General features: G+C 55.8%; 1 protein-coding gene across 1 annotated transcript; it reads right to left on the bottom strand.

Moving 5' to 3' along the window:
• Nucleotides 1-1,083: 1,083 nt before the first annotated feature.
• On the bottom strand, nt 1,084-17,333 carry LOC141406877 (coiled-coil domain-containing protein 33-like). The gene is made up of 9 exons (XM_045395747.3): nt 17,226-17,333; nt 5,654-5,819; nt 5,258-5,346; nt 4,900-5,031; nt 4,716-4,809; nt 3,190-3,356; nt 2,713-2,814; nt 2,064-2,150; nt 1,084-1,415 (listed from the first exon to the last, which is right to left on the bottom strand). Exons 1-9 carry the CDS (start codon nt 17,292-17,294, stop codon nt 1,218-1,220), a joined length of 1,104 nt encoding a protein of 367 aa, XP_045251682.2. The 5' UTR covers nt 17,295-17,333; the 3' UTR covers nt 1,084-1,217.
• Between the last annotated feature and the right edge of the window lie 4,124 nt (nt 17,334-21,457).

The raw sequence follows: 21,457 nt of genomic DNA, 5'->3' as shown, positions 1-21,457 counted from the left end.
GCCTCTTCTCTCCACCCTCCTGGGTCCACTGTGGCCCTTGGCTTTCCAAAGATGCTGGCTCCTGGGGCAGGCGAGAGGCTGTAAGGCTGTAGCAGAAGGCCCAGGCCCAGGCCCAGAGTGGGGTCTAGGAGGAGGAAGCAGGGCCCCCAGGCTGCCCTGCTCCAGGAAAGAGGCAAATGCTCACAGAGCTACAACATTTAATAAAGTCGTTTTCAGGTGGCGGGGATGAGACTCCTTCCCAGCACACAGGGAAGGAGGCCTGCGCTGGGGCTCAGGTCTGCTGAGAGTTAGCGGTCTCCTTCTGGGGGTTCGAGGGCTTGTTGAGCTTAGTGTCTGAGCTGGGCAGCGGGGGCTCCAGATTTGAGGGCTGCTTGAGGTCCGTGGAGTGGGTGAGGGCACTCTACGGTGTGCAAAGTGGGGCACATGAGTATCCCCCATTCCCAGGGGGCGACCTGCTCAAGGGCATATTGCCTGATAAACCAGGCCTCAGAGGATCCAGAACCCAGTGGGCCATGACCTCTCAAAGATTTCTAAACTCATTTTGCCACAGCAAGTGACACCTAATTTCTCCAGGAGTCCCCAGGGCTCAGGTGAGTGTGCAAAGGTTGCCTTTGTTCCTTGGCTGTTCCCTCATCCTTTCCAGGCCTCTCCCAGAGGCCGCTGCTGAGCCTCTGGCCATGGACAAAGCATAGCTGGCTCAGGAGCAGGAGAAGTCAGGGTCTTTGCTTTGCGGGGCTGGGCGGTCCCGGGGTTGAACTTGAGGGGCAGTTGTGAGCGGGCCCGTTTGTTCTTGGGAAGTTGGCAAAATGGAGCCTACGTTGTGGCTATCTAAGAAGGGTGTGCGAATTTGAGAATCTTACGCTCTATGGAGTCAGGGGTGTGGGGCCACAAGCTACTCTGCCCATGAGCGCAGCCAGTCCTAAAGCACACTCAGTGTCAGGGCATCCCGGAGATGCCTGCATGGCATGAGCGCAGCCAGTCCTAAAGCACACTCAGTGTCAGGGCATCCCGGAGATGCCTGCATGGCCCCTCATCCACCGTCATCTCCTTGAGTTTCACAGCACCCCGTGGGGGAAGGAGTAGTCTTGGCAGGGGTTTTCTGTTCCCCTCAGACAGGTGGGGGAATTAAGACCGAGCTTTCGGTTGGTAATGGAGCAGAAATGGGAGCCTAGGACTCCTGACTCCCAGCCTTGGAGTTGGCCCCACGATGGCTTTTCTCAGGGCCCAGTGACTTTGGGGGTGAGGTGGCTTCCTGCTCCACCACCTGAACCCCCAGAAGCTATTCCAGGGGGGTCACTCACGGGCTGTTCTACGATGATGGAGTTCGAGGGGTGCCTGAAACCTTTTTCTTGCTCCTGCAGCCGCGTGGCCAGATCCTGCTTCTCTCGTCCCCAGCGTCGAGCTGAGTCCTCTAACTGCAAACACAGAGGGGGACAATTGGAGGACCATAGGCAGCAGGGCTAATCCCTGATGGCCAGGACAACCAGGGCCTGAGCCTGCTGTCCAGGCAGAAAGCAAACCTCTGGGCCATGTGGGCTTGACACCTTCCCGAGACCTCAGGGGTGACAGGGTGAGGGTGAGGGGGCCAAACAGTCAGGCAGCCTGACCAAGACACAGATGAACATTTCAACAATATACGGAGCCCTGATCCTGAGTCCACACTGATCCCTGATTCTGGTCATAGACAGAGCCCGACCTTGGTCACACACTGAGCGCTGACTCTGGTCACAGACTGAACGCTAACCCTGGTTGTACACTGAACCCTAACCCTGGTTGCACACTGAACCCTGACCCTGGTTGTACACTGAGCCCTGACCCTGGTTGCACACTGAGCCCTGACCCTGGTTGTACACTGAGCCCTGACCCTGGTTGTACACTGAGTCCTGACCCTGGTTGTATACTGAGCCCTGACCTTGGTTGCACACTGAACCCTGACCCTAGCTGCACACTAAGCCTTGATCCTGGTCATAGATTGAGCCTAGACCCTGCTCACACGCTGAGCCCTGGTTACAGGCTGTGTGGTGAGCCCGGTCCAGCCTCATCAACTCCTGCATCTCACCTACCTGGCTTTCCAGGGACAGGATCCGGCTCTGAGCGCGTTCCAGCTTGGCCAGGAGGTTGAACTTGTCTGAAGTACCAGAGAGGAGATCCTGTGGGCAAAGCACAAACTCACATTTGGCCCACGCTGGGGGCTGTGGCAGTGTGAACTCAGGAAACCGTACAGTATTGAGGAAGAAACCAGTCAGGCCTGAGCTCAGACTGAGCTCTCGAGGCAGAGCATCAGACCTGGGCCGAACTCTCTTCTGGAAGTTCACAACAGGGTCTGGCATGTGCTTTTTTCACAGCTGTTTCCCACACAGATTTTGGGAATACGAAGTTTTGACACAACTTTTTTTTTTTAAATGTAAAATGCATTAGGGAGCCCACTATAATTAATGCACTGGGAGTCTTTGAGTGAAGTGAAGAAGCTGCGAAGTGGTTGACCTCATCACTCACACTTTTCCTGGATGTCCACGTGTCAGGTGTGCTTTCAACAGAACTCACCTCCCGTGAGTCCTGGGACGGAGAGAAAACTCTCCTGTGCGCCCGCCCTGCCCAATCTTCTGTGATTCCAAGTGTTCTGCTTTGGGGTTTATGTAAAGCAAGGGTGCCCTGAAGCAGCCTCAGAGGTGGAGCAGGGCCTGGGCATTTCTGGGCCCTGGGGCCACCCACCTGTGCGGGCAGGGTCTCTGTGCACTCTGAGTGGCCTGGGCCATGCGTCTCTTGCAGCCTCTCTGCCAAGTCTCCTCCTGCTCCCAACTCCCCGGGGTCCACCTGGGATGGAAAAGGGCTCTCCAAGGCTGCACCAAGACCAGGGAATGCTCCAGAAGGGAGTTTTGAGAGGCCTGTGTAGGGTCCAGGTGGAGGCCAGCCAGGTGACAGAGGGATCAGGGTTCAGGGGCCGAGGGTCAACAAGGGGCTTGCTTTCTCCTGGGATGCTAGATGAGGTTAAAGGTGAGGTGTTCGGGTACACACATTCCCCAGGAGAAAAAGACCAAGGCCTGAGAGCTAATTCCAGGAGCCTCCAGGCAGACTGGAGACCCTGGGAAGCCTAACTCTTGGTCTTGATCTTCAACTTGGGTTGTACCATGGGTGGTTTCCAGGCACCCAGTGACCGGCACAGGCAGGGCCAGGTCAAGGGCCTCTTACCGGCAGGGCCTGTTGCTGCAGAATGATGGGGGCTGGTTGGTGGCGGTTCTTATCCAGCTCCACCCGCAGCTTCATGTTTTCTGCCAGCAGCACCGAGTAAAGTTCAACTGGCAGGTTCTCTCCCGTAGAACCCAAGGGAAGGCCAGAGGCTGAGAACACAGGGAAGTCTAGAGACATGGCCACAGATGTTGGTGAGATGGGCTCTCCTGCCTCCCATATCCCTGTCCTGATCTGCCCCGGCCTTTTGCTTCACTCCTCCCCTCTGCTCCCAACCCTTCAATGGTTCCCTACTGCCAGTGGGATCAGGTGCACACAGGCTGTCCTTCTAGGCTCTCTCAAACCTGACCCCAATGTTCTCTCTAACTCATTTGTCTTCGGTGTATTTCAGCTCCTCAGCTCTCTCTCTTCCTTCTCCATTCCTGGAATTCTTCTCACTCCCTGGGCCTTTGATCTGGCTGTTTTCCCTCCCTAGGTTGCCTTCTCAGTCTCATCCAGACTCCTGGATAAACTCAGGCTTCCTGAAAGGCCAGCCCAGCTTTCATTGCTTTCTAAAGGCCCCTAGAAACCACCCTCCTGCCCCTGAAACCCTCAGCAGTGAAGACTAAGCACAGGGCTTGGCACACAGGGGCCCTGGGTGAGGTTGCACAGGAAGGCTCAGGGAAATCCCTTGCTTTGGGCTGGCCTGATATGGTGTTACCTGGTCCTTTCCGCTTATCAGAGGCTGATTGGCAGTTTTAGGTGGCTTTTTGTTAATATCAATGGGGAAGAAAACCTCCAAATCATTTATTTATTTATTTATTTTGAGACAGAGTCTCCCTCTGTCACCCAGGCTAGAGTACAGTGGCACAATCTTGGCTCGCTGCAACCTCTGCCTCCCGGGCTCAAGTGATTCTCCTGCCTCAGCTTCCCAAGTAGCTGGGATTATAGGTGCCCATCACCATGCCTGGCTAATTTTTGTATTTTTAGTAGAGGTGGGGTTTCACCATGTTGGCCAGGCTGGTCTCGAACTCCTGACCTCAAGTGATCTGCCCACCTTGGCCTCCCAAAGTGCTGGGATTATAGGCATGAACAATCACGGCTGGTCTCAAATCATTGATTTAATCAAAATATTTTTGTTTGTTTGCTTTGCAGAGGCAGAATCTTTGGAGATATGGGGAAAGAATTCTACGGATCCCGGGGTTAGGAGCTGGGAAGCGTTGCCCCTTCTTCTGGGGAAGGCCCTCTCTGCTGTGCTAGTCTGCAGGGCTCTCCTCTGGAGGGCCAGCCTCTTTCTAGCCTGGCTCACACTGCTCCCTGATTGTGTTCTGAGAGGCTTCCAGGGAAGGAGGGAGCTCAGGGGATCTCTGGATGAGGCGCCTGAATGAGGAAGGGAGCAGTGCAATCCTGGGTCTCCCAGGCCCACAGACATAACTGAGTGCAGGGGACCTCTTCACAGGTTCTCCTGAAGCTCAGAGGCTCCAGGAAGGCAGGGCCTCCAGGTGTGGGGCAGAAACTGGGGAGCTGATCACATCAGGGTGTGGACCCACCCGTGTAGGGCTTTCCCTGCTGCCTGTTCGGAGGAGGGGGCTTGCTCCTGTCCTGTAGCCTGTCCTCCAGCACCCGCTCCATCTTCTCGATCACCTGGAGAGCAGAGCAGAGGCTGGGCTGGCCCAGGGGCTCCCTACTCTGCCATCATCAGTGGGCCCCGGGGGCAGCCCCTCTGCCACCTGCCTTCTCCTGGTGCCGCACGGTCTCCTCCAGCGCCTTCATCTTCTGCAGCTTGCTCTGGTACTGCTTCAGCAGAGCAGCCTGTGGCTGCTGGGCCTGATATAGAAGCAGCAGCTCCTTCTCTCGATCATTCTTCTGTGAGATGGGGGAGGAGAGAAGGGGAGAGAATGGGTGCCTGGGAGTCCACCTTGGCCCTGACAGTCCACCTCGGCGCCTCTGCTGAGTCCTCCACTGGGCTGGTCCCCTTTCTTCTTTGCCTCCATTCCCTCTGTGCCTGTTCTCCCTTCTCCTCCCAGACTCTTCTCACCCAGATGCTCCCCACCATAGTTCCCTCCCCCTGCCCCCACAAGCCCCAGCTCACTCGAATCAGCTCATTCTGCAAATGCTGCACCCTGTCCCTCAGTTTCTTCATATCCAGCTTACTCAGCAGCAGTTTCTGCTTCATGGACACTGTTAGGTGGGTTGGGGAGCCGGCTCAGGGAGGAAGCCTCTCCCAGCTCAAATCAGCATGGTCAGTAGCAGAAAGGCAGATACCCTCGGCCCCAGGGCTTGCGACGGGACTGGATTATCTGTTTCCCATCCCTGAGGGGACCCAGCTGGGCAGGGACTGTGTGATTGTCTGTGGGCGAGGGGCTCCTATTTGCCAGAGTCCAGCTGCATGTACATCTGGGAAAAGCACCCCGCCACCCTGTTGCACAACCTGAAGCCTGGGCCCAGGCAGAAGCCCGGGTGCCTTTGGTGGCCTGCACATCCTCACCCACGTTCTGGGCCTCACTGGCTTTGCCCTGCTCCTCTTCCTCCTCCTGCTGGGCCAGGCGACTCCTCAGTATGCGGTTCTCTCCTTCCAGGATGCTGGCCTGTCTCTGCAGAGACAGAATGTCCTCTGCCATCTTCTGCATGGCCCGCCGGTAATTGTTCATCTCCTGTGGATCCCAGAGCCCAGAGCTGAGCCCACTGTCCTATAGCAACCCTGGTCCCACATCCACATCCACACTTGAAAGTCAGTGGGCCCCCCCAAGGCCAGTGAGCACCAGGAGCCCCAAGCCATGGCCCTAAGTATTAGCAACTCCCTGGAGGGGTGGTTATGACTTGATCCTCACCCATCCTGGCCATGTGAGGGCAGCCACACTAATGTTCTCTCCCCGGGGCCACATCACATCCTGTGATACCAACTCAGGGGGAAATCCTGGGCGCGGACACAGGGGAGGAGGCCTATGGGCAATGGAGACTTGAGAAGATCCAGGGCCAGGTTTGCAGGGTCTGGCTCAATCATAGCCATTTCTTTACCTTTTCCCTCCTCCTTCCCCCTCTTCTAATTCCTCTCATTCCTTACGTCACTGAGAACGCAGGGAAGAACCTCTCAGAAATCCCACTGGATGCCACTCAGTAGTCAGATGACCCCAGGTCACCCTGGGAGACCCAGGTTAGCACTCAGGGTGGAGGCTGGGATCCATCTATAGGATGCGGGGTATGAGGTGGGGGTTAGGGGGCTGGAGTCAGCCATGAGGTCAGGAACAACAGCAATCCTAATGTCTGATGCTCATTAAGCATTCACTGTGTCCCAGGCCTTCTTCTAAGCTTTTTATGTGCCCTCCCTCAGTCCTCTCATCAGACCTGCATGGATAGGTACTATTATCCCTGTTCTACCAATGCAGAAACCAAGGCTCAGAGAGGCGAGTAACTTGCTCAGTTACAAAACTGATGAGTGATAGAGCCAGGGTCTGAAATCCAGGCCTACAGGGACTTGAGCCTGTGTTCTGAAGAGCCGTGCAATCCCGCCATGAGGCCTCCACACATGGACACTTCACAGTATGCTGAGAAGTGATAAAAGCAGGCTACAAAAAGGAACTACCAGTGCGATCCCCAATTGAGAGAAAAATTCATGCCTACCCATGTACATATATATACAGAAAAATTAATAGGCTATATTTATATACATTTGTTTTATAAGCAGAAATTCCCTACTGTTATTTATAAAGTTTCATAAAGGGAGTTTCTTAAATCTGAACAGCTCAAAATAGAAAAGGATCTTGCAGTGGCACCATCATAGCTCACTGCAACCTTGATGTGAAACCAGAGAGATCTGGATGGAGGAACAGCAGGTAGGAGCAGGGACAGGGGAGGAAATGGGTGTGGGGAAGTCAGTTTGCTCCTGAGTTTGCTGAGCCCTGGTGGCTGTGGGCTTCCTGAAGCTGTGGGAGGCTGTGTACATACGGGTGGGGACTCACGCCTCCAGGAAGCAGAGCTTGGCCCCCAGCTCCCACCTGGGCCTCATGCTGACTGCGGATATGGCCTGCCTTCTCAGCCACTGCCTCCCACCTGCTGCATGGCAGGCCATGGCTTTTAGAGCAGGGCTCTCCTGGCAGCAGGGGCCCACCAGACACCACTTGTCACCTGCCACTGTCTAGCCTTCTGGCTGGGCTCCCTGTAATTGCACCAGTGCCAGGTCCATCTCCCCAGCACTTGCCCCTGTTGAGTTCCGGGTCTTGGCTCCTCCAGATCTGCCCATCTGGTGTCCTCAGACAGCATTGTTAATGCAGAGACTCTGTCTAGAGACCACACACACACAGGGCTTTGCAGTCAGGCCCAGATCAGCAGGCCAGCTTGGCCACTCACATGCAATGTGAGCTCAGTCAGGCCCCTTTACCTTTCTGAGCCTCAGAGTCCTCATGCAGAGATACCTGGTATTGCTGTGAGGCTCAGAGTTGGTGCGTCAAGCCCCTGCCGAGGCAGGTATAATTTGGAGGCTGCTGCTCTCTTCCACACCCATTCTATTCTAATCACTGCTTTAATCAACAGGTCAGACCCCTTCCTCTTCCTCCTTGCGGCCCCCAGAGCTCCCAGCCCCCTCCTTTGCTGTGCTCTAAATCTTCAATTTATGGCAGCCCGTTACTGACGGGGGACTGACCAAAAGAAGCACATGATATTTTGGCAAAGGAAATTTGGCCCCTTCTTTCTTTGCCCAGCCCGGTTCAAGATCTTAGCATGTCTGCCCTGGACAATTACAGCAGTATCCAAATGGGTTTTCTTGGCTTCCAGGGAAACACGCACACACACCCAGGAAAATGTGTGCAGGGATGCTCACTGCAGCACAGCTTGTGGTCTTATATGAGGGCGTGCTCAGTCTCTGGATCACAGGCTGTGGTCACAAAGGATGACCTAGATTTTATTGTACTGACACACAGAGATGGCCATGCTCTATTGTGAAAGGAAAGTGCATATGGCAAATGAATATGATCCTGTCCATAACTGGGTTGTGTGCGTGCTCATGGGGTGAGTCTTGTGGGAAGGGGCTGCCAGCTCTTCAGCTCACCCCATGGGTCCGATCACCCCCTCTTCTGATTCAGAGGGTGATCTTTTCTAAGACCCTCCTGTTCTCCAACTCAGTTTTTTTGGAGCATGAGCAGAGCTATGTTATTTTTATTTTTGTTTTGTGATGGAGTCTTACTCCATCACCCAGGCTGCGGTGCAGTGGCACAATCTTGGCTCACTGCAACCTCCACCTCCCAAGTTCAAGCCATTCTCTGGCCTCAGCCTCCCGAGTAACTGGGACTACAGACGTTCACCACCATGCCCAGTTAATTTTTGTCTTTTTAGTACAGATGGGGTTTCACTATGTTGGCCAGGCTAGTCTTGAACTCCTGACCTCAGGTAATCTGCCCACCTCAGTCTCCCAAAGTGCTGGGATTACAGGCATGAGCCACCGCACCTGGTCCAGAGCTCTGTTACTAACATCTTGCCTTGACAGACAAAGAAAGCCGGGGCCTGGAGCCAGGAAGGAGATGGAGGGAGAGCATGGCTTCTGGTGAGGCTGCGTCCCTGTCTCAGACGGTCCCTGCTGGACTCCACTCCTCGGAGACTAGTCCTGTAGGCCTCCACAGGTGCCTATCCCCCTCCCGATCCAGCCTGGCTGCTCTCTGAGAGAGAGGGCTCCCCCAGGGTATGGAGAGGGATCTCGGCCCTTACCCCTCAGTCTCTATCCTCTCTTCCCTCTACATCTGTGGGAACCTGAAGGACCTGTTTTCCCTCCTGGGCTTCCCCAACCCACACAGCAGGGACCTTGAGCAGCTGGGAGGACACTGCCTGCAGATGAGCGGCCCTGACCGCTCCCCACAGCCTGGAGCTGGACCCCCCCAACCCCCAGGGCCATGCTCTGCGTCACAGCCCAGCCTTGAGAACAGGAAGGACAGCATGGCCCAGATTCCTGTTGTGGTCCTGCTGCCTCCCTTGCTCCAGTCCCTCCTCTCCAGCCCCCTCCCCACTTTCCAGTCTGCGGGGGAGGGTCAGGCACCAGCCACTTCCCTGTCTTGTCTCTGGGCTGAGCTTCCTCTAGAAGGACTGACTCCAAAGCCATTGTGCCTGACCCTAGTGCCCACTGCATTCTCCTTACCCACTGACACTGCCCTTTCCCTACCAAGACCCAGCTCTCGGGTTTGAACTGCCCCACTGCCACTGAGCTGGTGGCCTTTGCTGCACCAACACCTTCGCTTTGGCTGTGGAAGGGCAGCTGTTCCCTGAGCCTCAGTATCCTCATCCGTGGAATGGGAAAATCATCCCACCTCAAGACGGGTTGCTGTGGAGTGACAGGGGGCATGATGAGTGCCAGCCCAGGCTCTGGCACCCAGGGTGCCTGGCAACAGCATCTCCCTTTCCTCCACCACCTTCTGAGTGCTATCTTGTTTTCCAAGATGGAGTTTCACTCTGTCACCCAGGCTGGAGTGCAGTGGCATGATCATAGCTCACTGCAACCTCGAACTTCCGGGCTCAAGTGGTCCTCCTGACTCAGCCTCCAAAGTAGCTGGGGCTACAGGTGTGTGCCATCATGCCTAGCTAATTTTAAAATTTTTTGTAAAGATGGGGCCTTGCTATGTTGCCCAGGCTGGTCTTGAACTCCTGGCCTCAAGTGATCCTCCTACCTTGGCCTCCCAAAGTGCTGGGATTATAGGCATGAGCCACTCTGCCTGCCCCCACATTTTTAATGGCTCTTATTATAACCCTGGGCAGTGGGTACAGAAGATATGATGATGTGACTACTTCCATTTTATAGAAACTGAGAACCAGTTTCCACGAAGGAGGAGTGGTGATTGTCTTTGTTTTTAAGCTGGGAGTGGGGAGAAGGAGCTGGTAGGGAGGCTGTGTTGGGGGTAAGTTACCTGCAGGGCCTTGAGTGCAGGAGGCCTAAAGGGTTAATGCTTAACCCTTACCCACCCCCGCCCTCCCACCAAAATAAGAAGTGCTTCTGGCAGAATCTGAGGCACTGCATCCAATGACACCTGTGGCTACTTAGGGTCCTTATAAACTCATTGTAAAATGGGGAAGTTGAGATTGGAAGTAGTGTTCCCAAGGTCATAGAGACTCAGTGTAAAGGCTACATTGGAAGCAGCAGTCACCAGCAATTGCTGAAGGCCATGTCCACACTGGGGCCATGGAACCCAGACCAGCCCAGACCATCCCTGCCTGCGATGGTCTCCCGTCTACACCGAGGAGATGGCAGGGACATCAGTGACAGAGGAGAGCTTACGGGAGGCTCTTTTCCTAGCCCCAGGTCTAGGAAGCCTTCCTGGAGGGGGTGATAACCTAAGCTGACTCTAGGAGGTGAGCAGGTGTTACCCGGGGTAGGGGAGAGGCCTCTCAGGCAGAGGAGAGACTGTGGCAAAGGCAAGGGGGAGAGAGAGTGTATGATCAGGAACAAAGCCGGTGACTTCCTGGAGGGCAGAGTGCGGGTCGGGGAGTGAGTAGGGGTGTGGCCAACCTCAGGAGCTTGGACTCCATCCTGCAGGCCACTGGAAGGCCTAAGCTGGAGGGGGGTTGTGGCAAGACCCCTCTGGCCACTCAAGATGGACAGAGAAATGAATGGAGGCCCAGAGCAGGGAGCCAGGGACCCTTGCTGGATGGAGGCAGACCAAGGAGGACTCAGCATGACAGAGTGAAGTGAACAACAAAGAGGAGGGTTGGGGATGGTGGGGCGGGGCGTTGGGAGGGGCTAGGGTTTTTGGGTGGAGGAGGTGTGTGCCTGCAGTGTGGAGGAGAAGGAGGTGGGGGAGGAGTGGGAGGAGTGGGAGGACTGGGAGTAGTCTGGGGCCTTTTGGTGGAGGTGCATGCCTGGAGTGGGAAGGAGGAAGTGGGAAAAAGGAGGCGGTGGGGGATGAGGAGAGGATGAGCCTGGGGTCTTTGGGTGGAGGAGGTGCAGGTCTGGAGTGGGAAGGAGGGGGAGCTGGGTTAGGGGGAGGAGCGTGTTAGGGGTGAGGTACCTGCAGGGCCTCAGGTGCAGGAGGCCAGCAGTGGCTGATGGTGATCAAGCCTGGAGTGAATCCTGGTGGGAGACAGGTGGCAGGACAGCCCTGGTTCCATTGGAGCCTTGGGAAGGGAGCAGATTTTCAGTGTCTGGGAAGTGTGGAGTGAGGAGGGGGGTCAAGGACAAGGGGTGGTAGGAGAGGAGCTCTCAGGACTAGGGCAATTGACAGAGAGGTAGGAGGAAGAGTGGCGAGAGCAGGCTGGCAAGGCCAAGGCTGCAGAGGGTTTCAAAAGCAAGGCGACTACCTTCCGCTTGAGTCTTGTGGCTTGGGTGATGGAGATGAACCCGCCGCTAGAGATGGTCTGAATGGGACACAAAGCAAAACTCACCTTCATAAAAACATAAAAGAACTGGCGGGCGAGTGAGGAATTATGGGGCAGAGATAGGGGCAGGTGGAGACCCACACAGCGGGATACTTCAGAGCATGAAGAAACCATGATGTGGGTGCATCAAGGCGAGCAAAAAAGCCGTGTGCAAAGCAATGCATATGTCATGGTGCCCTCTCCATGAAGGTAAAAATAGAAAAATTAGGCCAGAGCGATTCAAGAGGCATGCTCAAGTAGCGACAGTACAAAGAAGCAAAGCAGGTCAGGCGCAGTGGCTAACACTTTTTTTTTTTTTTGAGATGGAGTCTCTCTCTGTCGCCCAGGCTGGAGTGCAGTGGCGTGATCTTGGCTCACTGCAAGCTCCGCCTCCCGGGTTCAGGCAATTCTCCTGCCTCAGCCTCCTGAGTAGCTGGGATTACAGGCACCTGCCACTAAGCCGGGCTAATTTTTTTTTGTATTTTTAGTAGAGACGGGATTTCACCATGTTTGTCAGGTTGGTCTCGAACTCCTGACCTCATGATCTGCCCACTTCGGCCTCCCAAAGTGTTGGGATTACAAGCGTGAGCCACGGGGCTGGCTTACTCTTTTAATCCCAGCACTTTGGGAGGCTGAAGCGGGCAGGTCGCTTAAACTTCGTCAGAAGTTTAAGATCAGCCTGACAAACATAGTGAAACCCTGTTTCTACACAAAAAACCAAAAATTAGCCGGGTGTTGTGGTGGGTGCCTGTAATCCCAGCTACTTGGCAGGCTGAGGCCTGAGAATCACTTGAATCCGAGAGGCGGAGGTTGCAGTGAACTGAGATTATGCTATTGCGCTCCAGCCTGGGTGACAGAGCGAGACTCTGTCCCATAAATAAATAAATAAATAATAAAAAAGTAAAGAAGCAAAGCAAGGACAGAAAGCTGGTAGAGTGATTACATCCAGGAGACGAGGGGTGTGGCTGGGAGGGGCACAAGGGGCGTGAGGATGCTGGTGATGCTGTTTCCTGACCTGGGGTGGTGGTTTCATGGACATTTGCTATATAATAATTTATAACAATTATGTTCTATATGTTCAATGCAATTTTTCTTAAATTGTGAAATGGGTTACATTTCACAATTTAAAAGAATTTTGGAAAAAGGAGAGAAGGCTCAACAGCTTCCAGAACTGCAGAGGCAGCCTCTGGGTGTGGCCTGGAGGAGGTGACCTTGGCCAGTGCTCTGAATGCTGGGTGCTGTGGGGAAGGTCTGAGGGGACAGTGAGGCTGAGAAGGGTCAAAGGTAGCTGGGAACGCAGGCTCAAGGAGAGGCATAGTGGTGGAGAGAGAGGATTTCCTGGAGAATTAGAAGGTAAGAGGGAGGGATGCGCAGGGGAGACATGGGCTGGAGCAGAAGTAGGAGTGGGGAGGGGCTTCACTCTCCCAGGGAAGGAGGCCTGAGACAGGTTGCTGGGTCTGAGGCAGTGTGGGTGGCAGTCTGGCTAGTGGTGGAGTGGGTGCAGCAGATGGGTTTGCTGGACCAGGCACACACCCTCTCCTTTGTCCCCTTCCCTGGGCAGCCACCCAATCTCAGGGTTCCCCACACCCCCAGGATCCATCGCTGGCAGGCCCAGGCCATCTGCATGTGGTTTGCCTTTGCAGCCGGCAGAGGGCAGCCGCCTCCCACAGACACCCAGCTTCAGCCTGTGGTGGGATAAGGCCAACCTGAGTGGCCCACAGCTCATGTGTGCGGGGCTGTCTCTCTCCCCAGTTCCAGGAGCACATGTCCTTCCTCCAGGCAGTCCAGCCAGCCTTCCAAGACCTCTAGCCTGGAATTCCCATCTCAGAAGTTCTGATATTGGGACCAGAGAGGTGCAGAGATTTGCCTGAAGTCACTCAGTGAATCTTGAACCTGGGCTGGGGCCTCTGTCCTGGGTTAGCTCCAGGGAAGATGTTGGAGCTGAGTGATGAGGACAGAGGCTTGGGATGAGACCCATCTTGCAGTAACCCTAATTCTTCCCTGCTAGCTGCTAATTTCTTGCTGCCCTGAGACTGTGAGGAAGCCCAAACTCAGTGTATAGGAGAGGGCGAGGCCCACCCAGCCCTGGCTGCTCCCTCCCCTCCCCGTAGGTTGTCCCAGCTGAGGACTCAGACCTGCTGTGCCGTGGCTGAGTTCCTGACCCACAAAGCTATGAGATGTAATAATAAAAGAAAAAAATTCTCGTTTTAACTGATAACATTTTGGGGTAGTTTGCTATTGCAATAGGTAACTGGAACATCCTCTCTGGCCTCCAGACCCCTCCAACGGCTCCCACTGGGCCTCATGGTAAATTTCCAACTTGGAATTTCTACCTCTCCCCGCACAGCTAGACCTCCTTTCAGAATTTAGCCCTGGCCACTCCACCCATGGGCCCAGCCTTCTGGGCCCCTATCTTCAAAGCCTTCCCTACCTCTGTCCAGAAGCTGTTCCTTGTCCACACCAGCCTGGCAATCCCCATCTGCCAAGGGCCACCCACGTGCTCCCCCTCTAGCTCCTGAAGACCTTGATGGCAGGGAAGGGCCTCCCTGCCTCCCTGCCTTACTCTGGCAAATCCTTTGACCCAGACCCTGCTCCTGCCAAATTTGCCAGACAGAACTCCTGCAGGTGTCCTTTGAATATCAGAGAGGCTTCTCTTGGCTAATCTAATCTAAATTTCCCAATACTTTTAAACGGAATAACCACATTTCTTGGCCGGGTGCGGTGGTTCACGTCTATAATCCCGGCACTTTGGGAGCCAAGGCGGGCGGATCACTTGAGGTCAGGAGTCCAAGACCAGCCTGGCCAATATAGTGAAACCCTCTCCCTACTAAAAACACAAAAATTAGGCAGGGCACAGTGGCTCATGCCTGTAATCCCAGCACTTTGGGAGGCCAAGGCAGGCAGATCGCCTGAGGTCAGAAGTTTGAGACCAGCCTGGCCAGCATGGTGAAATCCCATCTCTACTAAAAATACAAAAATTAGCTGGGCGTAGTGGTGGGTGCCTGTAATCTCAGCTACTTGGGAGGATGAGGTGGGAGAATCGCTTGAACCAGGGGACGGGTGGGGGTGGGGTGGAGGTTGCAGTGAGCTGAGATGGCGCCACTGAACTCCAGCCTGGGCAACAGAGCAATACTCCATCTCAAAAATAAATAAATAAGATAAGATAAAATAAAATAAAGCGAATTAACCACATTTCTTTAAAATACAATGGAAAATTCAGCTTGCAAACTGGTGCTGGCCTCCTCCAGTTCCAGAGACCAGGGAGCAAAAGCCCAGCTCTGAGGGGCCATCTCAGGGACAAGTCAAGGAGGATGAAAGTTGTGCCTGAAAATTTGCTGAAAGGGACTACTGTTTTCCCAGGGGTCAGGGCTCACCATGGCTAAGAACTCCTCTTACTCCCAGAAGCACACGGGCCAATGCTACTGGGTCCCTGGCCTCTCAGTTCTTTGCCACTGCCCATCCAGCCAAGCTCCCTTCCCACCCACTGAAGGACAATAGAACCCACTGGCCATGAGAACAAGCTTCTTTCTTTCCCTCCATTCACTTTGGAACCTCATCACCACCAGAGGGCAGGCGAGGGAGGACTGAGAGCCTCACTGGCTGGGTGGGATATCAAAGTGGGAAGGGCATTGCCCAGCGGGAGAGGTTTCGCTCCTGAGACACAGAGGGCAGGGTTAGGGAGGTGAGGGCAAGGTGGTCTGTGCGATGGGGGTGGGAGCCTGCAGGAGACAATGGCACTGGTGGGTCCCCTTCACCTGCTATCACTCCAGGGTGGCCCCAACTTCCCAAGCCCATTCTGGGCTCTGTTTGGCATATATCTCCCTTCCACCTGCTCCCCAGCAGGGCCTGGCAGCTGCTGTTTGCACCCCTAAGCTCAGCTCTGTGGGGGTGGGGAGACCCCTGCACTCAGAAGTTCCCAGTGGGAGGAAGGCTTTGCATGGGACATGGCTCACACCTTAGGAGTGCAAGTCAAGGCCAGTGGTGGGGTTGGGGACAGGATCCTACAGAGGAGGGGTGGAGCTGGGCCTTTGAGGTGCAGGTGAGATTTGACTGGATTGGGTGGGACTTGAGAGGTGGGGAACACCGAGGGAAGGTGTGGAGGCCCGTGTGGGCTGGGCTCTTTGGAGGCAGCAAAGTACACAGGTCTGTGGCTAGAGAGCTGGAGCAGGCCCACCTGTCTGCCCCAGCCAGGCCCGGGAGCTCTGCTTCTGAACAGAGAGCAGTGGGGAGTCACAGGAGTTTCTAGAACCAGGGCCCTGCTCACCCCAGGTCTCTGCTCCTGGTTCCCCTCGAATGTCATCTGGGCCTCCCAACCACAACAGTCTGTGCGAACTGCTGTTTACAACAGACTCCCTGCTCCACAGAAGCTGCCCTCCCAGGGAGGGGGGGCAGTCGCTTCTCTGTTCAGCCCAAGGTTACGGCAAAGAAACAAAAGGAGTGCATTTTCCCTTTCTTCTGTTCTTTCTTTCCCTTCCTGCTGCAGCAGAGATGGTGCCTAGAAAGCTTTTGTGCTTGGCTGGGTGAAGCTTGGAGGGGTGGCAGGGCCTTGGCCGGCCGCTGACCTCAGCCCCTGTCTAATTGGCCCCTGCAGGAGCCAGGTGCTAATTGGGCCCGGCCAGGACAATGGAGACCGGCTGGGCTGGGGTGGGGGCAGGGCTTCCTGGAGGATGCTGGCTTCCCATTCCTACTTCCCCTCTCAGGCTTTTCTGAACCCTGCCCGACCCTCAAGGCTCCATTCTGGGCCCTCCTCTTCCAGGAAGACCCTCGGGCTATCCCAAGACAGGCCATCAGTCACTACTCCTTGGGTATTGGGCCAGAGTCCAGCCTCTGCTGACAGCGGATTGGGGCCAGCCTTTGCTCTCAGTCAGGGAAGTTCAGGGCTGGGCATTCAGCGGGTGGTGAGGGGCAGGCCCCAGTCCTGGTTTTACAGGCCCGGTTCACTCTTCCACAAAGAACCCTACCCACTGGTCACCTCCTGCCAGAATCCTCCCTAGTTAGAGCTTTGCTGCCTCAGGAATGCCCCACGGAGGGTGGGGGAAGAGCCCCGGTTGGAACCCAGAACCTTGGGTTCTGATCCAGCCTCTGCCCACAGCTGTTGAACGACCTGAAGCGAGGCCCTTGCCCACTTCGTGCCTACTCATCTGCACCCCTGTGGGGAATGATCCTTGTTGGGGTTGTCCTCTGGGATTCTTGCCAAAGGGGAAGAAGAAATGCTTTGGCAACTGGGGCCCAAACCAGAAAGGTTAGCACTTCCCCGGGCGGCCCCAGCCCCCGGCCTAGGCTACTGCTTCCACTGGATGCCCCATCTGCCACACCCACTCCTCCTCACAGCTCGGCATCACACATGCACTACCAGCAAGCTTTCCCAGGCTAGCCCAGGCTCAGTCACTTTCTAGGATCCGAGGCTGGACCTCCAAGACGCCAGAGGTGGGGCCCAGACTAGCAGGAGGCAACGGTCACTTTAAGGGATTTTCCCAGAAGCCCTTCTGTACTCCCTGTCTGGTTTACTGTGTGGGCTCAGGTGGCCTAGGCTGGAGCTGGGGGCCCTGCAAAAGATTCCTGTGACCATGGGTATCTAACAGTCAAAGCCCTGGTCCTCTCCACCCTGCCTCCCACTTGTAGAGGCTCTGGGAACACCTCTGATGGTTGCTGGGCAACACACCCCAACGCACCTGCTGCTAGGCAAGCCACAACCCATCCTCCCAGAACCAGTGGGTGAGGGGGCGACTTACAGAGAGGTTGTCAACGAGGTCTGGGGCAGCCTTGGGGGCTGGAGGGGATGGGGGCCCTGGCTCCCCCATCTTTACTGCTAGCAGTCCTGTTCCCCAGGATGGGTCCCCAGGGACCGTTGCTACAACAAGTGCCTGCCTGGTGACCAAACCCAGCCCTGAGCTGAAGCAGGCAGGCCATGGGGCCACTTCCCCTTTGTTCCAGGGTGGGGGGTGTCTGGGTGGGGTGGCTGAAACAATGCAAGACTCACTCTTTGGCCATAGAATAGTACAGAGACAGCAGGGCCGAGGAGGGCTGTGGGGCCCTTCAGGGCTCAGGCCTTCTGACTCCCCTGGCCCAGGGTCAGTATCCCTCCTCCTTCACCTGCCTTTGGCTACACCTTGGTCCCTGCCTCCCCCTCAACTCTCCACTCTCTTCTCCACTTTCTCTGCCTCCTGGTTACCCCCATATCCTGTCTCCCCTTTCTCTCCCACTGAGCTTCACCCTCTGTCCCTGAGTCTCCTCCTCCCCCTTCCCCTTAGTCTCTCTGCTCCCCGATTCCCCTTTGTCCCCTCAGGAGCCCTCCCCACCCCCACGCAGCACAAGCTGGGCTCACTCTCCTCCCTGCAGCTGCAGTGTGGCTTAGGGCCCCACGCCTGGCCCCTGGGGCTTTCTCCTGTCTGCTTTCCTGATGCTCTGGACAAATTCCTTTCTCTTTAGTTCAGCTGAGACATGGGTGGATGTTTTTGAAAGAAACTCACTGGGAAGCAAAGAAAAAACAAACCCAAACAAGCCAGCCCGCCACCTAGAAACGGCGTTGGTCACGAAGGCAGAACGTCTGATGTAAATGGCTTCAGCCTGGGTTGCTGAGACCCCCTCCTGGGGTATGGAGGGGCCTGCCTGCCTTTCCCCAGCTGAACTGGGTTCAGCCTGTCTGTCCCAGACAAGCTTGGTCGCAAAGCCTTTCATGATAGGGCCCTCCATCTGGACCTAGCAAGATGCTGACGAGCACTGGGACTTCATAAATATTTGTTTACTTGTTTAATGAATGAATGGATGACTGACAGTGTTCTTTGGGGCCTCGACGGTGGCACAATAATAATCCCTGACTGGACAAGCCAGGACAGTCACCTCCACCCGTTTCAAAATCTCCGCCCCTGCTGCTGGGTGCCCAGCTCAGCACTCTGCACAGGGTTGGGGGTCTCTGGCCTCTCTCAGTGTTTCAGGGGTGCCTTTCCTCTTCTCATTTGCAGGCCTCAGGTTTCACTTACTCCACGTTTTCTTTTTTTTTTCTTTTTGACACAGAGTCTCGCTTTGTCTCTCGCTCTGTCTCCCAGGTTGGAGTGCAGTGGCATGATCTCGGCTTACTGCAAGCTCCGCCTCCTGGGTTGATGCCATTCTCCTGCCTTAGCCTCCTGAGAAGCTGGGACTACAGGTGCCCGCCACCACACCTGGCTAAATTTTTTTTTTTGTATTTTTTTTAGTAGAGACGAGGTTTCACTGTGTTAGGCAGGATGCCCACGATCTCTTGACCTCGTAATCCACCTGCCTCGGCCTCCCAAAGTGTTGGGATTACAGGCGTGAGCCATCGCGCCCAGCCCACTCCACTTTTTCTTAATGGGGACATTTCCTCTGAACAATAGGGACAGGCAGGGGAGTGGCACCAGACAATCCCCATACTCCCATTAGTTGTTGTTTGAGTGGGCCTGGTGAAGTGGAAAGATAGTGGGCTGTGTTACTAAGCAGCTGTGTGACTCTGGACAGGTCACTTAACCTCTCTGAGCCTGTTTTCTCCTCTGTAAAATGGAGAGCATCACTGTGCCCATCTCATAACGCTGTTGGGGATTAAATGAGGCTGTGAGTGTACAGCTCTGAGCAGTGCCTGGCATATAAGAGTGGCTCCAGAAATATTACTCCCTCCTCTGTGTGACTCTCATGAGGGACTCTGGAGGGTCTAGCACCCCTCCAGGGAAATGAAGGGGAGGCCCATGGTAGAGTTGGCCATCCTCCCTTGATGGCACCAGTCACCAGGTGGCACTGAGATGTGGGCCTTAGGTCTTCCTGCTCCTGCCCCTCAGGCTCCCCACCAGGGAAATGGGTGTGTGTCCCCTGCTGTCCCCAAGATCCTGGGGTAAGAAGCCTCACAGACCAGGCTTCACCACCCCTCCCTGCGAGGGGCCCCATCTTTCCCCGCCTGCTGTGCGCCAATCGATTGAGTCTGCTCCCATCCTCGGGCGTGCCATGAATTTTTCATCAAAGGCCTGTAGACTTTGGGAAACGCACAATTAGAAGCACCATCAATAATGCACTACGCAGAGGCATGCACTGAGCTCAGCCGGGCCCCAGACATGGCTGTCTTCCAGCTCTGCTCTGGCGGGAGACCTGAGGGGCGCCCGAGCGGACCCTCAGGGACCCATCACCGGACATAGACCAAGTGTGGGCTGCTGAGAGGGAGGGGAGCCGCACCCTTGAGGGGCTTGAGCCTGCCCCCTGAAGCCAGGGAGGCCCCAGGGGCTCCCGCCTGGTCTCAGGCATTTCATCTATAAAACGGGTGCTAAAGAGCCCACACTCCCTGTCCCTTACTCACCCCTTATCACTGGGTGAGACACACAAGACAATTACTATGTGGAGACTAGGGCAGGGCTCTTTGTGGGGCTAAGGGATGTCCTCCTTCAGGGGGTCCCCGGAAACAGGGCAGAAGCCAGGCTGGGCTGGGGAGGGAGAGGAGGGCAGCACAGAGATGCCTGGTGGCACTGGGGCTTTATTCACACTTCCTTCACCCAGCTTGGCGGTCAAGGTCCCTGTGGTCTTGCTCCTGTCCCCCTCCCCCTCCACACTTAATAGCGCAGCTCCCCTCGGACCAGCCACTCCCGCACCAGCCACTTCCCGCGGCCTCAGAACCTCTGGGGGAACAAACAGGTTCAGTGCATCCGGCCTCTGTGCCTTTGCTCATGCAGTTCTCCTACCTACAGGATGGGGTCGCCTTCCCCCATTGCTGCAGATCTGTTCTGCAAAGCCCACCTCCTAACAAAAGGCTTTCCCACTCTTCTTGGCTTCCTTTCTCAATTTCTAGAGCCTGCATCAGGCAGGTGACAAGAGCTCACCACAGGCTGGGCACTGTTTTAACTACCTTAAATAGATCGGTCTAACTTCACCACCAGTCACCTGATGAAGTAGCCACCTTCATGCCCATTCCACAGAGGAGGAGAGTGAGGCACAAGGAGGCTAGGGAAGTTGTTGGAGTGGGTAAGCTGGTTCCAGAGTCTTCACCACCACTCCGGACCCTGGGGCTGGCTCTCCTGTCCTCAACTGGCCTTGGCCTTGGAGTCCGCAAGGGCGGGGCTCATGCTTCATCACTCGCCGGGGCTGGGATCTCCCTATTGCAGGGCCAGAGGCTCAGCTGAACTCAGGGCGGGGCATGCAGGATGTTGACAGCCATGCTTAGCCGCTGGTGGGAGAGGCCTCCCCTCAACTCGAGTTTGAAGCTGGCCTAGCCAGAAGGTCCAGATGCCTCCCTGGTCCCCTGCAACCGTCTCCACTGAGCCCACACCCGTCTCCTGGAGTCCCACGGCTGCTCTGCGCCCCCCACCCCTGCCGGCTCCAGGTCTGGTTCATACATTCTGAGGCTGTCTTGAATGCCCTCACTTCCTGCAATAAAACCACCGCATCAGACACACGGGGGTGGGGGAGGAGAGGCTCCTGGGGCTGAGATGGCTTTTGCTGTTGCTTTTGACAGGCTGTCAGACTTCTCTGGACCCTGCCTGGATGTGGGCCTCTGCTGCAGCCTCGGAGGGGGCTTGTGGGCAGCTGGGGTTCTGTGCCCCTGCACATGGGCCGTGTGAGGGCAGAGATGCCAGCTCCAGGAGGCGGGACATGTGCTGAGGGAACACAGCCCTCCATTTCCGTTTCTAAAACTCTCTCCTGGCAGGAATGCTGCTGGGCCTGAAATGCCTGCTGGGCCTGAATGCTGCTGCTGGGCCTGAAATACACATGGAACTGTGCCCCTCCCCAACCCCCAAATCCCCACCCCAGCTCCACAACCCCCAGCTCCACCACAGCTTGGAGCTGTCTGCAGGAAAGGGTTCGTCATGGTGTCAGTGACGTTCACAGAGGGACCCTGGGATGGGTCCAGACTAGGGGGCTGGCAGGGGAAGGGTGGGCAGGGAGGTTGGTTAAAGCTCCCTCCTCTGTACCCTCCACCCCCAAAGTGTATGTTTGCATTTTGCCGTAACTGAATCCATTGTCTGCCTTGAGG

The sequence above is a fragment of the Macaca fascicularis genome, chromosome 7 (genome assembly GCF_037993035.2).
Source record: "Macaca fascicularis isolate 582-1 chromosome 7, T2T-MFA8v1.1".
NCBI classification, from domain to species: domain Eukaryota; kingdom Metazoa; phylum Chordata; class Mammalia; order Primates; family Cercopithecidae; genus Macaca; species Macaca fascicularis.
The sequence above is the reverse complement of the archived record's forward strand: the minus strand, read 5'-3'. Positions and strand labels throughout refer to the sequence as shown.

Coding starts and splice junctions, on each gene's coding strand:
- LOC141406877 (XM_045395747.3), bottom strand. CDS start 17,294: ATGGGGGAGCCAGGGCCCCCATCCCCTCCAGCCCCCAAGGCTGCCCCA. Junction 5,032..5,257: donor TGCAGAATGAGCTGATTCGA/GTGAGCTGGGGC, acceptor CCCATCTCACAG/AAGAATGATCGAGAGAAGGA. Junction 3,357..4,715: donor GCAGGGAAAGCCCTACACGG/GTGGGTCCACAC, acceptor CCATGTCTCTAG/ACTTCCCTGTGTTCTCAGCC.